Source organism: Bacillus rossius, chromosome 10 (genome assembly GCF_032445375.1).
Source record: "Bacillus rossius redtenbacheri isolate Brsri chromosome 10, Brsri_v3, whole genome shotgun sequence".
NCBI lineage: Eukaryota > Metazoa > Arthropoda > Insecta > Phasmatodea > Bacillidae > Bacillus > Bacillus rossius.
This window is the reverse complement of record NC_086337.1, coordinates 18,926,044-18,939,185: the sequence shown is the minus strand read 5'-3', so window position 1 is coordinate 18,939,185 and position 13,142 is coordinate 18,926,044. Positions and strand designations below refer to the sequence as shown.

Here is a 13,142-nt window from a genome sequence, read left to right as displayed (position 1 = left end):
TATTTTGGGCTTCTTTCCTCTCATTGTATCCGTTTATCCCGCCACAACCATTAAGGGTAAAAAAATTTCTTTCGAATGTTAAAGATTCGCATTGGCACAACTTTTAATTGCCTTTAGCTCTCATTATAATGTCGTAGGAATCGCATTTGAATATGATAAAATGGACTTTTTATGAAAATTATCATTAACAACATCATACATTATTATCAATTGGACAGGTACTCTGTTAGCCATTTCTCGAATACAAATTAAATACTTACTTAAATGACCTCTTGTTTGGGCGCGCGCACAAAGTCTCGAATGTTCACTTAGTTTTATTCTTATCCCGCTGCTTTTCTTGGGCTTCAATAATATATGGTGGGTCTCTGATTTTCATGTTCCTCTTTATTCTGCTGTCCACTATTTCGGGAAGCATACATTGCAGGTAAAAATTTCTGAGCTTCGGTAGCATTGACGTTATCCAAATATTTTCATCCCTGAAAATTCTTTCAGTGAAGAAATCTTTTTCTGTCAGAACTACGAAGTCGCAGAAATTTCTTCCTGTTATGTTCAGTTGACCTTGAATTTGGTAGAAGTACCGGTGGTTTCTTTTCAGCTGAAGAGATCCATGTTTCACTTCTAAACAGAACGAGTTTTTTTTGTCTTGACTGACATCACGTAAGAGCCTGTCCTTCACAGACAATAAGCATTTCACCTCAACCAAACCATCTCCAGAAACAAGGCCATCGGGAGATGCAGCAAGGTATGGTTCATCAGTACTGATGAAGATCCCACAGGAGGTAACCTCAATTCCTTTTTCAGCACTGTACCTTTCCAAGGCCACAGACTCATTAACTCTGCCAAATAAAATTGCTGGAGTATTAAGCTCCTTAGGGTACAATAAGTTCCGCACAAGGTTATGACAGGGTGTGAAGTCATGTCGTCGGACGACAGTGCCGAAGTTTGATGCAGTCAGTCGGTTCATACGAAATTCATGCCACTTCTCATTGTCATGTTGACCTCGGGTAGCTGCCTCTATACTGCCCCGCTTAGCCTCAGTATTTGATTCTTCACGAAGCTTTGTCAAAAGTTCCTGACATCGTGACTCCAATTCTTCCAGTTGAACGTCAGGCATTTGCATCGAATCAGTGTCTCCATAGTTTTCATCTGGTCCAGCACCCAGCTTTCTTTTCTTCTTTGGTGCACCCTCATCCTCATACTTCAACTTCCTTTTCGACGATTTCTTTTCGCGCCTCTGACAAAGTTTCTTACACGCTAACCCGGGGCTACGATTGTGCATCCTTTTCCATGGACTAGAATGCCAGCCGGGACCACTTGTATGGGAGAGAGCAGCTCCATAGCAACGTGTGTAATAGCTCCCCCTTTTTCCAAAATGTATTCGTTTTCCTCCAGAAAACTTCGCATTTAATGCCATATACCTGCAGAAGCACAAATGTGTTTAGAAACATACTAGTTATGTATATAAGATGTAAAACATTTAAAAAGTATGTTCATTTCTACTTACCGTTCTGCAGCATTTGTGGTGCTGTTGCTGATGAGTTTATCAGCTTTCTTCTCAAGTCTTGCTATGCAATCTCGAATAGGTTTAAGCAAACCAGCACCTTCCAATTTTTGAAGTAAATTTTCCTCTTCAGAATCTTTTCTGTTACAATAATTAGATCTGCATCTGGCATGCGATCCAAAAACGTGGTCAGGTGCATTTCGTAGATCTGCTCTAAGAATATCCACAGCTTCTTTTCCTCTGTTCTTTGATGCCTCTTTTATTGCAGTCCGTACACCTTTGACCAACCTCTCTGTTCGAGAAATCCTTGCATTTCCATCAACTTTACTGAGGAGTTTCCGTGCTTCCAGATCATAAGCTTTGTTTGACGAAAGCTTGTGGATATTCTCGCAAAATGCCCTTGTTGCATGGTTGGCACATTCAATTTTCGTGACGTACCGACCATAGTCACACTTCTGTTGAATCGCTGCTAACACTGCAGCATCCCCATCACCTACATAGTTCTTATAAATTAAACCATGCATTGGTATACTTTGGTTAAATCCTTCACAGATAAGGTCTTTTTCCATAGCTGTTGAAGGACCTGTATGGTTCTTGAAACATATGTGATCTGGTATCACTTTTTTTTTGGAACTTGATATGGAGCAAATGCTGCAGTATTTGTTTTTGACCCCAAGATATAGAATTTTGTTTGTTTCTTGGCCAACAATTACTGCCTGAAAAATATAAAAATTATTTTTTTGTGAGCAGTAAAACAGTTGTTAAAAATCATAATTTACTTGCTTAAAAATAAATAAGCATTTGTAATAATGTTATTAATATAACTGAAAAGTATAATCCTCAATAGTACAAGTAAAAATTTTTAAAAAGTTATTAAAAATATGGAAAAATATTTTACTTGCAACAGTTTAAAAACCTGTAACAAGTAATGTGATAACAAATTGGTGCTTACAACTCCTGTAGAGGAATTATATCCATGTCCATACGTTCGCTTTCCCCATCCTCCATCACCCAACACTGTTACATAGGGGATGCCATTTAGATAATGTCCTTTTTGTTCAGCAATTTTCTTTTCTTGCTGGCCTGCTTCTTTCAGTTTAGATGTAAGATGGTTTTCCCATGCCTGAAAAAGATATCATCAAAGTGTTCTTCTAAATTTCTATTTATTACAATAAATTTTTTCCGAATGATGCACCCGCTGCATATAGTTGCAACGCTAAGACTGCCTTTTTTTAAAATAAAATATGTGATTTTAAACTGGTTCTTACAATAGAATTATCATTATGAATTTATGCTAATGACTAATTGAGTAACTTTATCAAAAATAAAATGATGTATTCAGAGTATGCGGGGGAAAAATTATAATGATATAATTAGCCTTGATAATATTTAAGTATTGAATTTAAATCGAGATGCGACTTGCAGGCCAATTATAAATATAATTTGCTTGTCATTTTATGTTTAGCTTTATTGTATGTGTACGTGTTGTAAGGTACAGTCATGAAGATTTATTTATATATATATATAAACAGTTGTAGGTACTACTGAAGTCAAGGAACACATAGAGCACTAAAACTATTTCGTGTAATTATCGATGTGAAAATTACCGTACATCTGGTTCCTAAATGGTTTATATATAAAACAGCAGGAGTATGCTGTAATAATATTACTTAAAAAAATATCTGGAAAAAATATTTATGTCCTAAAACCTTTTAAAATGCTAATAATAAAAACCCAATTAACAAGAAAAAACATAGTTGTAAAGATACCCTCTTAAACCCTCTAAAGTCCCAGGTACACAGAGACGGCGTATCGTCGATATAAAATGACGTCATACGTTTGTCGGTGGGTTGTCGGCGGCAGAGTTACAATGGAATTGTCATTGCTCTGCTCGTATCTTTGAGCTTTCGATTGTTGGCAACACCGTCTGAAAGTGTTAGTTAATGATATTGTATTTATAAGATTGCTGTGGCGCGAAAAAGAGAACCAATTACAGCATACTGTAGGGTCACATGTCATAACATTGTCGTTGGCTTGTCGATGCCGTGTCGATGACTTTCAATAACTTGTTGGTTAAAGTTAAAATAATTTACTTCTCGGCCGCACAGTTAGTCCATCGACACTGTTAGACATCGAAACCGACGTCATACAAGGTAAGCCAAATATATTTCAGATTAGCATCGACATGGCCGGCATTGACATCCACCGTTTCTATGCAGCCATACTTTCAGAAACCTGTAATCAAAATATTCATAAGACCTTTTCACGCAAATCATACCTGTTGAATGGTACTTTCGTGTTTCTGGAACTTTTCGCATGACATGACGGGGATATCCATGATGGAAAACATTTCCTCTAATTGGCTGTAACCAATTCCAATAGAAACAGCACCCCAAACAGCGGCATTATTGATGTCTTCTGCAAAGTCGTCTTTGTGAGAAGACACATCTTGAACTTGGTTACAAGTTTCACAAACAAATCTCCAAGTTGAAAAAAATCCAGAGCGTTTTTCTGAATGAATCGTGTACCTTCCCATCGTACATTCCTTTTTGTGTAGTTTTATGGATTCCATTTGTTTAAAAACGTGGCCGATATCAACACATCGGTTTCCTGATATACAATCAGTCACAGGTTTAAGTGGAGGGTCCTTCTCAACTACCAAATCCGGTAGTTCACTTTCTGATTCTTCAGATGGCCAATCTAAAATACCGAATCCTTTGTTTGTTGTTTCACGGTCTCCCTCGTCAACAACATTGTGTTCTGGTTGGAGTGGTTCTATGGGAATCTCTTCGGCGATTGATCTGAGGGAAAAACATAAAGACGATATACTTGTAAAACATGAAGACTAAGCAAGTATTGACGAACTTGTAAGAGATGGCACTTCATAGTTAGTCTATAGAGAATTTTGCCTTCTAAAATCCAGTGACAGCAATCAATTATGTCAAAAAACGTTCGTCAAAACAACACAAGCTCACGGACTAACAAAATTGCAAATTACATAGTAATACAAGTAATACAAAATGAAGCCCCAATGGAGAAGTGACGGGATGAGAATAGCAGGGAAAGCAGGAGATCTCCGAAAAAACCGCCGGCCAACGGCAACTTCCGTTACGTTTTCCACATGCGAAAAGTAGATAATAGTTAAAGGATGGTACTATTTCAGCTGCTAGAGCCATAGACAAGAAATAAATTTTTGGAACTCACGATAGAGAATCAGGTAACTGCAGTGAGTAACTTTAATAATCCAACATTCACAAAAATATATTTTACCGAAGTTAGTTCGCAAAAGTTCAATGGCGAAACTTGCCTTCATGCGTGCAAGAGTCTTCCTACCACATACAGCACTGAGGCCTGCGGATGTCAACGTCAGATGTGTCAGAGAGCAAAATAAATGTTGGTAACACTGCAATGCTATCAACTGTGTCTGGAGTTACATGCGGTCAAGGTCGCGTGGGTTTCCTTCTTCCGTGCGCAACCATTCCTAAAAATCGCGCGCTTTTTGAATAAGTTATTGTAAAGAAAGTATAAACCAAACACAGGAATGTAATTTAGTCTGCCAAGGGTGGAGGGGGAGAGTGGTCGCGGCAGTTGCTCCTCCCTAATTTCAGAATGGGCAGTCTAAAACTTTTTTATTGAAGTCATAAGTATATAAATACATAAAACTGATGTTTGCATTGCATAGTACTTACAGTTCAGGAGATCCAGGAATAGGCGTCCTGACGACTTCACTTGACGAACACGTCTCAGAAGTTTTATTCCGCTCTGAACCATCACTGAAAACAATTAAATTATAATTTTTGGTTACATCCTGCTGAAAATCTATAGTAAACGTGAATATGTTAGTGTTTGCTATATATATCGCACAAAACAGGTAATTAAGAGATAATGTACCGAATACCAGATTTAATCAATCTCAGGGTCATTAAATATACTGATATATATCCATATATACATATACTGATATATATCCATATATACATACAATACAATACTGTAAGAGTACAATACAAAACAAAGTACATTACACATAAAAAAGGTATTACTGATTACATAGAATGGCATTAACTTAATTTAAGGTCACTTAAAGTATAATTTGTACCGACATAGAAATTCAATACTCCCCTTTTTCACTCATTTTTTAAATTTTTTGTACTCTTTTTAGCATAGGTTTGAGTTATTTTCCTCAAATAGATCAATAAATTCCTTTAGAGAGTAGGAAGGATGCTCTGACAGGACTTTCTTAAGTGTTCCGTTAAATAAAGATAAGTTTTTAATATTTCTTGATATTTTGCGGTAGCAAATTATATATTTTTGCGCCTATTAATTAATGCCTTTTTCAAATTTATTGATATTGTGTACCACTGCTCTGATTTTTTTTTTTTAGAATTCCTATTGTTATGCTCATTATTGTCTCATTTTTTTTTTAGATTATGTATCTCTTTATGTAACAATAAAACAATTCTCAGAATAGGCCCTATATTCATTATTCGTAATGTTTCTTCAATGTAGTACGTTTGTGTATATATTTGTGTGATTCCTATCATAATAACTTTGTTTCCACTCAATCGATTAAGATTAAAAAAATAAACATTGGTTGCTCGATATACGAAAAATATGGCAGAAAGCGCCCCATCGCCCCACGGTTTTTCGCAATAATACTAGTATTTTTCGTTCATTATTATTTACAGATTAGGCTGTTATATTAAGAATTGTTTTTTCCACATTTAGTTTGATGTGCTTTAAAATCGTGATTTTTAGTTTTTTAAAGTATATTTAGTTTTCAATTTTTAATTCGAGTGAATGTTAAAAATTGAAATTTTCTTAAGTTCTCGTAATTTGTATTGCAAATCTCTGGCAAAGGTTGCACGGATGTAAAATTCTTCTCCAACATAATAAAATTTGAGGTGTTAAATTCTAAAGTAATACTGATAAAGTTTGTATAGTAAATCTTCAGCAGAGGGCGGACAGTTGTACAATTCGCTTGGAACTAAAGATCAAATTCGCAGTGAGAAAAAAAAAATATTAATTTTATATGGCCCCGGACTGGATTTGATCCCATGCCCGTGAAGGCCGTAATATTTTCTTGACTGAGCATGGCGCCTTAGCCCGCTCGACCAACGAATCAACTGAGACTCGAATGGTAAAAGTAGTAATAAGTAATTGCTCTCACGCAGAGTATAAGTGAGGAAATTATTTAATTCTGACGATCCTGATCAGGAAAATGACATAAACTTATCAAATTAATATACTGTCACCGGTTCTTGATAAGTGTACAAAGTTTCAATTAAATCTGTCCGTTGAAAGTGGGTCAAAATCGAGTCTAAAAGAGTCGGTTACAAACAAACAAGCTCACAAACATACAGTTGAAGCTAAAATAAAAGCGTGTTAAAATAGGAATTCATACACTTGAAAAAAAATTATTGGGAACATCGCACCAAATAATGATTGTATAAACTCCCGTTATTATAACAGAGCGAACTATGTGATGATTATCTAAAGAAATCTTAATAACATTACTTATAAGCAGTAAACAAAGTGAGATATGTCTCGCGATACAAGAAGTTATAGCCTACTTAATAATTATATATATTTTAAGTTACGTTGTAATTAACTCAGTTATTTATATACTCCTATCATCTTACAATTACTTAAAAACGAAAAAGATTAAGCCTTAGATAATGTTCAATCAACGAAGTAAGTTGTTTCCCATAAAGTATAGGCTACGAGAATCGGATTTTATTAACTTATTTACATGAGAAAATAAGTATATGACTTACCTCATATTTCTTGGATGTTTTCCAGATTCGTTATCCTTGGCTTTTTTCTCCAGCCAAAAGTTTCTTTTGATCTTTGCTTTCTTGCTCTTTTTGTGAGAGCGGCTCGGAGGTGGTTTAGACTTCGGCATGGCTCACGGAAGAATATTTTCAACGACTGAAATATGCACTTCACGAAAGTCATCAAAAACACAAAATGCGCGCGAAAGTAGTTTTGTGTAGCGCGCGGGGGCGCGGCGCGGCTGGTGGGAGCTCCTGGACGTAGTTCCCAAAAATGACACCTCGAGCGCCAGCGTACGGTCACGCGGAGACGCGGGTCGCGCTGGGAAGTCGGTTCCTCGCGCGAGAGCGACACGCGTCTCCATGTGTTCATACACCACAGCTGTATTTTCCATCGTATAAACACAAACCATATAGCAGCGTAAAGTGAACAGAATAGGCTATATCCTCTGGTAATATGAATACATAATATCCCTACACTAATTTCATTTTATAAGGAAACTGCAACCATTTGTTTCCTGTTCAAATGACCATAATGCTTAATTGCATAGAAAAAAATCTTAAAGCTCTAACCTAATTAAAATTTCAGAAGATAATATTGAAAATATTTACAATAAACCTATATTCAAACATTACTTAAAAAAATTAAAATTACATCGATATGTCTGAATGTATTTACGACATAAAACTTTAAATAAAAAAATTAATAAAGGTAATATTGGTTTATAAATATAATTTAACATGCACTAAAAACATTCTTGTAACATATATATGACTAATAGCTTACATAACACTGCCTTTAATGATATGTCCGACTCCCTTGAACAACCTTAAGCTGACGGCACGGGTAAAGGCGCTGCGCTGGGTTCCCAAGGCCAACGCCGGGGCGAAGCACCGATAAACTTTCCAGGACGGACTCGGGGAAGGGGGGGGGAAGGTGCTGCTAGAGGGCATGTTGGGGGGGGGGGGGGTGTGGGGGGTGAGCGGACCATCCAGGTACGACTCCCACAATCCAATACGTTCCGGGGCCTCGCAGCGGTAATTGGTTTAAAGTCTCGGCCCGAAGGCGATCCAAGGAACGCGAGCTGGGAGAAAATCTCTGTCGATCTGCGGAACGTTTTACCCCTCCGCCTCTTTTCCTCTCTCTCTCTCTCTCTCTCTCTCTCTCTCTCCGGCCGCGCGCAACTCGATCACAGCCGCCAAATTGAAACCTGACCTCTTGACCCCGGCCCCGGCCACTGACCTCCGCGCCGCGTGGTGTTCCCTCGCGGGCAGCCGCTTCGCGGAACAATGATGCCAACATTCCTGGCGGGAAAAAAGGTTGGATCGTGGCTCGCATGTCGGGGTTAGTCAGGCCCCGCGAGCGGAGAGAGAGTGGGGACAGGGGAGAGGAGGAAAAAAGATTAAGTCATTAACTCGTGATTCATGCTTTGGACAACGTCTCATTTCCCTGGTAATAACTGACTGGTCGCGGTGAGGACGAGAGTGGCCCAAGTCGCGTCTTCCGCGCGGGATCGTGAAGCGAGGAGTAAGTACTCCTGGTGCTCCTTGCTCACCTCGTTGTCTTGGTTCGTGACTGGTGGAATTATGGGTGGGCTCCTTACGATCGTGCATTTATCGCTTTCATCTCCAAGTATGCAAGTTTTTGAGAGCTAGACGAACAATATCGATCGTGCCAAAAAGTTTTTTTGGTCATACTCCATTGCTGGTTACAATGTATAACATAAGAAACATCAATAACGGACAAAAAAAAATGCTAACATAAAGAAAAAAAGCACAAATCAGCGTATGCCAAAGGTTAAAAACATAGACAAAACAGAAAATTCCTATGAAGGGATTTATCGGGGAAGTGTTTCAGCATAAACGGACACAGAGGGCTGAGGATGACGAGACAGTTGCGACAAGAATAGTAAATAAACACAATAAAAAGACCTTGACAACAGTGAAAAACCAACGAATCCAACTATGTTTCTGAACAGATAATGTGGACAACAAACCCACAGAGACGCACAGGCAAACCCAGCGATGTGATAAAACAGATATTCTGGAACTTCGACGACAGCACAGATGGACACAGAGGGTTCTTTAGACAAAACAGTTGGTGCTGATTTTGGCTTGTTGTCTGTGTGTTTGCACATTCATCTTTTTTCAGAGAGCAGACCGATTACAGATGGACGCAAGACAAAGCGACACAAGACAAGCGATGCCACGGTGAAATATCGCGTTATTGTGAACATTCAGTTCCATCCTAGATACAACCAAAAATATAAGATTGTATAGTAAATGTTTCTGGCTATTACGTATGCAGCACACATACAGCAGCCATTCATTTTTTGAAACATTTTTCTTAATCTATGTGTTTGAGAGAAATCTTTTTATTCCTTCAACGATTTTACAAATAAATTTATATTGAAAACCTTTAATCGTACACAGATTATCATAACATTATGAATGTACTAGTCTGACAATTATTGGAAAACAAGTAAGTTCGGGCTCGTGACGCATTGGAAATTAAAAAAAAAAAAAAGTATTTCTCTTTAAGCTAAGCGGGAAGTCTGGCGCCCGTGAATAACATCGCCCTGACGTCACAGATAGGGCGAACGTGATTGGCTAGTGAATGATAGTCACGCAGCGCCGCTCGCCAACACGCAAAAAAAAAAAAACGGTCGAAATCACTTTAGAAACATTTTAAAATATAAAAAAAATGGAACGAATATATAAAAAAGGTACGTGTCAGAAGTTATACTTGCTTGGCGTAGTAAAAAGGTAAATTTAATTTTGCGTGCAAATAATTAATATAAAAAGAATATAATAAAAGAACTGAAGTGATATCATAAATACAGTTAGAAAAGTATAAATTCAATCAAAATAAAAAAATACATAAATATTCAGTATTCAATAGTAGTAAAAACACGTGTATAAAATAATTTAATATAGTCAAATAGTATAGATTAATTAAAATTATTTATAAAAATAAAAATGTCAATTGTTTTCCTAATTTCTCAATTTCATTATTTATTAAATATTAACGTAATGACTCATAATGCAAACAAATTATATATACAGAAAAATAACCTCACTTATATAAATACATTTGAAAAAGTTTATAAACATAATTTCTTTCAATAATATTTCAAATAATTAAGTTAATTAATTAAATGAACCAATATTCAATATTAATTACTAAAGAATAACATTTCAAAACAATTGTATACATTTTATTTGCACGCATTTTTTTTGTTTGTAGCCTTTTTTTTATTCTTTGTAAATTCTGTTGCAAGGTGCGTGCGCATCATAGAAATTCACTCTCATAATTTTTTTTCATAATGACCCTAAAAAAGCATAACTTCAAAAAACTAGCCTATAAATGTATAACTTGCGACAAAAAAAAGTCGTAGTGCATATGCCAGAATCGCACCGATGTTCCATACTTCTAAATCCCATTACTAAAGAAAAATAAAAAACAGGAAATGTACAGCAACAAAACAACTAAAGTCCAGCTTTATGTAAAATAGTCATTCGCATGCTTTGCTTATGCCTTGTACTCTGTACTCTCCTGGAACGCGCAACTTTTATGACGCTACGTGACCGAATGTTTGTGACTTCCGAGTTTCCAAAGTTGAAAAAAAAAAGTTATTTATTTAATGCAACCTGTACGATACGTATGTCCCAAGCTAAGAATTATAATCAGTCAAGAGCTTAATTAGCTTAAGGGTTGACAACATTTAATAATTTTATTTATTCAATATATCATGTTTTAGCATGCTTATACCTGAATATTTTATGAATTTCTTTGAATTATATATAAAATGCTGACACATTCTACTCAACTCAATTTATTTAGTCATGACGTTTGTTAAATCCATACATCTATCCTATAAATGCTGGTTAGAGCCAATAATATTTAACTCCAATATATATATATATATATATATATACATATATATATATATTAAATTTAACTTAGGTTTTTCGTTGGTATGGCATATTTTGCGCAAAATATCTCCACGAAACCAAAAGTAAATATAATGTTTATAATCGTTCAACTTTAGATATTAATTTTTTTAACATAAATAAAATATACCTTAGGATTTTTTTATCACAACACATTTATTTATTAAACAGTTACTATAGGTTGTGATTTACTGTAGGTTGTGCTTTAGCTGACAGTCAAATTGTAACGACGTGTGATTAAATAAATAAATGCTACTCTAATTCATTATCAATTTTAACATCATCTTCATCGATGTGTGTGCCTACCTTCTCTAGCTCGTAATTGCTTCCAATTATCAAAATATTAAAAAAGGCCTATCTACTTTAACGTTTGGACTTAAACATGTGGGAGCATTTTGGTCAGATTATAAATATCGAAGGCTTAGCGGCCATCATATGAAACTTTTTGACGTGACAACGTCTAATATATCGATGAACGCCGGCTGCACGCACGAAAAAGTGTCCCGTTACGCTCATTGTTACGTTACGCTGTGTCCCGTTACGCAAATTGTACGTTTGCGCCGCTTATTACAACAACAATTGCGGCAATAAAGGTTAATTATTCTTGCATTTTAAAAATCTGATTACTAGTATAATTTCAAGTATTTATTCTTTTATTATTAAAAAAGTAGCATCTGTCGGTGAGGGCAGTAATAATAGGTTATGTTACAATTGACTAAAAAATTATGGTGATTCATATAATTGATGATAGACATTTAATTACAGTTTATTTATATGAAAACTTGTTCATAATTATATTTAAACTTTAAAGCTAAACGCCAGTTATTAAAATTAATTACAAGTCATCTACACGTGAACTGTTTCGTCGACGGTTTATAAAGTGAAGTGAAAAGTTAATGTGGTTTTCATTGCTTATTACAACAACAATTTCGGCAATAAAGGTTAATTATTCTTGCATTTTAAAAATCTGATTACTAGTATAATTTCAAGTATTTATTCTTTTATTAGTGAAATAAAAATGATTCAATTTTATTCATAACAGTATGCAATCATTTCATCAATGTTTTGTTATGACGTTGTCACGTTAAACTATAGTCCGTAAACCGACTTTACAGTCAAATAATTTTTTTTTTGGCCTGTGAGATTATACGCGTCCAGGATGAGGCTTCACCTCCTCAGTAGGATGCTATCCTGATGATGGCAACTGTGGTGGCGACCGAAACATCAGTGAAACTTCGCCCTATTGACGCTGCTTGATACCACAAGCCAAGGAAATTCATTTGGTTCATTTTTTATATTTCATTTCCATTATTTATTTTCGTACAAGCGGAACTGTTAAACAATTAAGTATATTTAGACTTCTACATAATTTACGTAGAGAACCTGTATTTCTACAACGGGTAATGGACGTTACTGAGACATTAGCTACTATAGACAGTCATGATTCATTAAGAGTACGTTTTTTAAACAATATGAAGATCATTTCGTTAGTTTTACCAAGTTACAGAAATTTATGATTTCGCAAAACCAAAACCTTGAAGTGTCTCGTATTTATGAGCTTTGAGACAGCAAATTAGTTGTAGTCCCGTTTTTACCTTAAACACCGAGCCGCCATTGTGTGATATACTGTGACGTTAAACAATGTATTTATCTACATTAGCATTTTAACATAAATTCCATGTTTTAAAATTAAAATATATGTATTAAAGAAGGTCATATTATAAAAAAGTTAATACCCTCATAATTTATAAGTGGTTGACCACCGAAGACGGCTTTTGGTCTGATGGTTTATGGGTTCGAATCAGTGGCAAGGCATGGGTATAATTTTAGTATAACATAAATGCATTACAAAGATATACTAATGTCAAAAAATGTTAAATTAAAATAAAATGAATGCTGAGAAAATTCATGAA

General features: G+C 35.7%; 1 protein-coding gene across 1 annotated transcript; it reads right to left on the bottom strand.

The window, feature by feature from the left end:
* Positions 1 to 1,362: 1,362 nt before the first annotated feature.
* On the bottom strand, positions 1,363 to 7,926 carry LOC134535815 (uncharacterized). Its single transcript, XM_063375105.1, has 3 exons — positions 7,279 to 7,926; positions 5,191 to 5,274; positions 1,363 to 4,302 (listed from the first exon to the last, which is right to left on the bottom strand). Exons 1-3 carry the CDS (start codon positions 7,404 to 7,406, stop codon positions 3,774 to 3,776), a joined length of 741 nt encoding a protein of 246 aa, XP_063231175.1. The 5' UTR covers positions 7,407 to 7,926; the 3' UTR covers positions 1,363 to 3,773.
* Positions 7,927 to 13,142: the final 5,216 nt, after the last annotated feature.